Source organism: Telmatherina bonti, assembly GCF_933228915.1.
Source record: "Telmatherina bonti genome assembly, chromosome: 2".
Classification (NCBI taxonomy): domain Eukaryota; kingdom Metazoa; phylum Chordata; class Actinopteri; order Atheriniformes; family Telmatherinidae; genus Telmatherina; species Telmatherina bonti.
The window spans coordinates 37,532,730-37,538,801 of record NC_136620.1 but is presented as its reverse complement, the minus strand read 5'-3'; the positions used below and the strand labels follow the sequence as shown (position 1 = coordinate 37,538,801).

Sequence of the window (6,072 nt, the reverse complement as noted above, 5' to 3'; positions counted from 1 at the left end):
GCACCCTGACCAGAAGCAGACTCACACTGGGTTAAAAGCCAAGGAATAAAAAGAGGTCTTAAGATAAGTTTTAAAAAGTTTAGGACCGGCAACAGAAAAAGTCCCCTCTGAGCTTCCGTTTGGACCTCGGTACGTCCAGGAGCAGCAGGTCAGCTGACCTGAGGAGGAGTGTGAAGGAGGAGTGCAGGAGTGTTGGGGTGGAGAAGCTCACAGAGGTAAGGAGGAGCCAGACTGTTTCAAGATTTAAAAACAAATAAAACAATCTTTAAATGAATTCTATATTGCACTGGCAGCCAGTGGAGGGAGGCCAGGATGGGTGTTATGTGCTCCCTCTTACGTTCTCCAGTTAGGAGGCGTGCAGCACAGTGGTATCCAGCTGGAACCTCTGCTCAACAGGACAGCTGAAGTTTGAACTGGTTTATTAGAGCACTGTAAGTATAAACAAAAGCACATTAATGTTACATATTCATATTAAATATTAATTTCCCTCTGGGATTAATAAAGTAGATTTGTTACCTTGGTCTCATGTTTGAATTTGGTAACTATCAGGGGATTGGCTGGCTCCTCAGTACACACCTGTCTGCCATTGGCTGGATCTGGGATCCCTCGCCTGTGATTGGCTAAATCATCTGCTGTCCAGCTGGAGCTCTGCTATATAACCAGCCTGAACATTCAGTACATCTGTGTTTGTTCAGAGCAGCTTGTCATCAGAAGCTTGATGTTTTGTTGTTCATAATATTCATTAATAAAGCTGCTTGTTTGCTTGTATTAAATATTTATTTAGTTTCATACAGTTTAGTTTTTATTCCGATGACCAGAACTTCAATTCTTTGTTGGGGCTTCCATTAACACTGTTATGTTAATATTTATTTAAAATAACATTTTCACACACACTTAGTGAATTTTATATATACACCAGGGGTCTCCAACTCCGGTCCTTATGAGCCTCCATCCTGCAGGTTTTAGTGTTTACCTGCTGCAACGCACCTGACCAAAATCAATGTCTCATTAACAGGCAGGCGCAGAAGATGTCAACAAGTTGTTGGAGAACCTTTTCATTTGAATCAAGTGTTTTACCATGGAAAAAGGGGGATCGCTCACAAGGATCGGAGTTAGAGACCCCTCACACACACACACACACACACACACACACACACTAACAAACACATTTATCACTTTCCATAGTTGTGACCCAATAATTTGCAGCGCCAGCGCTGCTACCAGGAGAGATGTGATGTGGCTGAAAGTGATCATAAAACAGAGTCGATGGAGAGGTGATCCATGGTGTCGTAGAAGCGCAGAGTAGCTTTGTAATGCAGCAGCTTGTCAGTCAGAGTGCTGATGTTCAGGGCTTTACCCTGCACGCTCAGGTCTACGTACCTGCACAATGACAAGGAAATACACTCATAGCATTTTTTAAATTAAATAGTCCCCTTAATTCTGTATCATAATTATGTACAAAGAAATACCTGAAATACCTGTATGATGCCCTCCAAAACAACAGAGTGTTTATAGCCATCACTGAGCCCAGGAGGAAGAAGAAATTCTCCAGATTCCCATCATGCAATGTGTTTGGATAGAAGTTACCTGCCATAAAGTATCCGTGTCAAAAAATGTTAGACATCTCTGAAAAGAAGGAAAAACATGCTGCAGTCAGTGCTACCTCCAGAGGAAAAGTAGGCCAGCTGAATGATGAAGGCTCCTAGAAAGCAGCCCCCTCCGTAGGACAGAGTGAGGAAGTGCAGGGAGATCCCTCTGATGTGGCTCGGGGTCAGCTGGAAGGATATGAGGGAACCTGCCAAAGATGGCACAATATCACTGGAGGAAAGTCTACAGCTGTCTTTCATGCATTTGTTCAGTTTTATGAATGAAGAAATTTAGTCATTTTTAGTCAAATGTCACCATGACAACCATCCACTGACATGCAGGGGTGACAAGAGCCTCTGCCACACCGAGCAGGATGTACTGAGGGGCCAGCTGGAAACATGGCATGGATGACACATGCAGAACCTTCCCCGATAGAGTCTGCTCCACCAGGGGGTAAAACTTCCTCAGCAGCTCTGACAAACCTGCCACCAGGACAGACAGACTGGCACACGCGTGGCCCAAAGCTGGAAGGGAAGGATGGACAGGGCAGGGTGATGAGACAAAGAGCTGCAGAATGAGGGTTGTGATATCAGGAGGGAGTGAAAGAGACACGAGCACGTTTAGGTGAAGATGTTAAAAGTTACGTGTGGGTTAGAGGGAGTGTGTGTGTGGCTGCTGTTACTTATGACTTTTGCAGGCGCCGGAGGAGTTTTTTCTCTGGACAGGAAGCAGGTGGTCACTAATTCGATGAGCGGGGCCAGGAACAGCACAGGTAGGATACTGATAACATTCATGGCACCGATGGGCAGCAGGAGGCCGTTCAGGTGGAGGTTGGAGTTCATCGTCTGGATGTAGTAACCTGAAGGAATCTATGGTAAACACATCTTTGACCCGTCTGCATAGGAAACATGGAATCTATCCTCTGTGTTGGTTTGTCATGACGCTTCCCAGCGACTTGCCTGAGTGATGCAGGCTCTGTACAGCAGCTGGAGCCCATAAAGAGGAAAAAGCTTCGTCAGGACCTTGACGTTCTCCACATGTGTCTCGCTGTACTGACCTCCGTTGTTCTCTTTCGCCCGGTCTAGCCAAGACACCACGTCTCCGCTCAGGTGGCGATAGTGGAGGCAGCACAACTTCAAAGAGTTCAGGAAAACTCCCAGCGTGGTCAGCAACGATCCGCCTCAAAGGAGAAAAGTGTGACATCCTAGTTTTTTTTAGCCTTAAATGTTCTTTTGGTTCAGTTTTACCTTTCTTGGGTTTGTAGGTCAGTTTGTTGCGCATCATGTGTATGGCGATGAGAGCCAGCAGCACAGAGGTGAAGGGGATAAGGAAGCCCAGGTTTTGGGCCACAGACTGCTGGATGTAAGCAATGCCCAGAAACACGACAATAGAATTCAGATTCACCAACCAGTAGAACCTAAATGCAATGAAACAAATGTTAAAGTCAAGTTAAAGTCTTTACAGCCCTCTTTTTTACCATAATGTAAATAAACTAAAATCTGGTCCTTACCAGGTTGTGACATCAGGAACAACGTAACCTCAGTTTAATGACACACAACACATGACGCTGTCATCTATAGCAATAAATTATTTCTTTTGACAACTTCAGACTCACATTGTTGTGGAGGAATTTATGCCCACTCTCTACACACAGTCCACAAACAGAGATTTAATGAGGTAGAAGCTGGATTCTTTTCTTTTTTCAACCAAACTTCATCAACCAGACAAAAAGTCTCACTTTTAGCTCTGCATTATTTTGTAGAGGTCACTGTCCACTGCTAAGGTGGCCTGTCTGAACAACTGGAAACAGTGAGGCGACCAAAGCAGAATCCAGCATTTTTTTAAAAATTATTTTAATTACCTAATTACTTTAAAATAAATTGGACCAGAGGACTCACATCACAGCACTGTGGTGCAGCTCAGCCTCCACCAGCAGAAGCACCATAAAGGAACAATCTGGCAGCTGATTGGGCTGCACAACATTCCTCATCAGAGGTATATCCTCAAATAATTACATCAGCAAACATTGTAAGATAATTGAAACCATTTCCCAATGCCTTAAACCAGAAGTGCCCAGCTCTGGTCCTCGAGGGCCTTAATCCTGCAGGTTTTCCGTGTATCCCTGCTCCAACACACCTGACTAATCAATAATCAGTGCAGAACTTCATTGGCTGTTGGATCCATTTAATGGAAGCCAGGTCTATTGGAACAGGGATACACCAAAAACCTGCAGGAAAGCAGTCCTTAAGGGCTGACTTTGGGCACCTCTGCCTTAAACCAAATTAACAAGTCGTCTAACCCCCACACCCCCATCTAATGGTCTCTCCCAGAACATTTAGAGAGTGTTCGGACTTCTGGGAATGCATTCGCCTGAACACCCTGGAGCAGAGGTCTCCAACTCGGTCCTACGAGGTCCGCAATCCAGCAGGTTTCCCATGCGTCCTTTCTCCAACACAGCTGATTTTCAACACCCACCCATCCTTCCTCATGTCATCTTTTCCGCATTTTAAGGCAGCGCCGGTTAAAAACTGGCTGCAGGACCAAAGTATCAGTTCGTTCTGTAAACTGTAAACAAATGTAAATGTCTGTATGTCTAACCTTGGACGAGCTGACTTGAACCTTGAATTTCCCCTCGAGGATAAATAAAGTATCTTTGATTTGATTGATTCAAATTATTGATTGTTTGTGCAGAACCTGATAGGCTGTTAGATTCATTTAATCTGATTCAGGTGTGTTGAAGCAGAAATACACTGGAAACCTGTTGGATTGTGACGTTGTAGGACCGAGTTGGAGACTTCTGCCCTAGAGAGACCATTACACAATATATTACATCTTGCACACAGATTTACACAGATTTACTGTTACAACACATGACAACTTAAACAAATGCCTCTTTGTTTCACAGGCATCTGGAAAATGCAACCACATAAATCATCATTTAATAAAAAAAAAACTTATTTTGTACATTTTTAAGCTTAAAAAGCCAAATGTGACACATTTTTCAATACTTTTTGCATCACTTTTTGATAGAAGTTCTGTTCAGAACACTGTTATATATAATCTGATACTTGTCTCCTGTCTACTAACAGATGCCAGGAAGCAGAACATCACACTACAGTTTCTGTGACATGTCTCATGGTAATAAATGGTAAAATCAAACAAACAAAAAGAAATTGTTGTTTTCACATTTTGTTAAAGAGCCAAATATAAATTTATGATTAAAAAAATTGGACTTTTACATGAGGTTTATGATTTTTTTTTAAAGGCAAATGGTTGTGAAACTAATGAGAACATTATGTTTTTAATTGGCCTTCCTGAAGTCTGATCATTGGCTAATGAAGTAAAGCGTTTTGTGCAGATAGAAGCAACACTCACCAGTTGAAGAAGGACAGGAGCTGATGTTGGTTGTAGCTTTGCAGGCTGTAGGCTCCCATGGGGCAGAGGATGGCCCGGATGCCGCCGATGCCCAACGCAGCAGCCAGGAGACCCGTGTAGAATAAAATCTGCTGCTCTCGAGCTTCCAGCTGGTGAGTCATGTGATGTGTGTCAATGTAGAAATCTTCAAAAGGGAACGCCACCACAGGCAGCATGGCTGTGCCTACAGTAGAGCAGAGGTAGGTCATGGAGATATCTAGCACTGCATTAACACACTTCTTGCATGAATATACCGTCACCAACAACGGGACAGACTGTCTCCTACCAAAGAAATGAAGAAGAGCGCAGAGATAGAGCACCTTCGTCCGGCCTATGCAGGTTTCTGCAAACCACCCAACCAGAACAGGGGTCAAGGTGCTGGTTCCTATGAAGCACAGGTTGACGGTTGCTGCCAGGTAGTTATCATAGCCCAGCTTCACCGTGCAGAAAAGAATCATGTTACATACAATCCCAAAGAAAGTGAACCTCTCACACAGCTCTACAAGCAGTACACAGACAATAACTTGGAGCTTCTTGCGAGACTTCTTTGGAGGCCTCTGGTCTACAGGAGGGGTTTGGGAGATCCGTCGTGCTCGGCTTCTACCCTCTGGCATTCTCTGAAATCACCCTGCCAACATCCCACCTGGCCAGCGAGGTGGCTGCTGGGCTGCGTTGTGGGATGTCGGGTCTCAACTGAACCAGGGAGCTCGCAAAGAGAGCTTCTGCTCTTGTAGGACTCAGGCGGCAGGAATCCCACAAGCTGGTGTGACTGTGGCATTGGACTGAACACACGTAGGACCAGACTCACCCACCTGCAGCGTGCTGGTGACCGATAATCCTGCCTCGCTGTGTTGCTCAGAGCTACGGACACATTACTGGAATCTGACACATCATGGAAAATTGCATCAAGGAAAGGTGATGGATGGGAGGTATTTAGAGAGCATCCCAGACATGTTTTACAATCATAAACAACAAAGACCAATGAGGATTTTTGTCAGTATTTTATCAGTGAATTATTAAATATTTCATCCTCTGAAATGTATCATAAAGGTGCCATTACCACAAAGTGAC

General features: G+C 44.3%; 1 protein-coding gene across 1 annotated transcript; it reads right to left on the bottom strand.

Annotated features, from left to right (window-relative positions):
• Positions 1-1,250: 1,250 nt before the first annotated feature.
• Positions 1,251-5,558, bottom strand: slc15a5 (solute carrier family 15 member 5; the record flags this gene model as incomplete). Its single annotated transcript, XM_079255198.1, has 9 exons — positions 5,288-5,558; positions 4,963-5,185; positions 2,835-3,004; positions 2,547-2,767; positions 2,270-2,456; positions 1,923-2,111; positions 1,664-1,795; positions 1,479-1,587; positions 1,251-1,380 (listed from the first exon to the last, which is right to left on the bottom strand). The coding sequence occupies exons 1-9, from the start codon at positions 5,457-5,459 to the stop codon at positions 1,251-1,253; spliced, it is 1,533 nt and encodes a 510-aa protein (XP_079111324.1). The 5' UTR covers positions 5,460-5,558.
• Between the last annotated feature and the right edge of the window lie 514 nt (positions 5,559-6,072).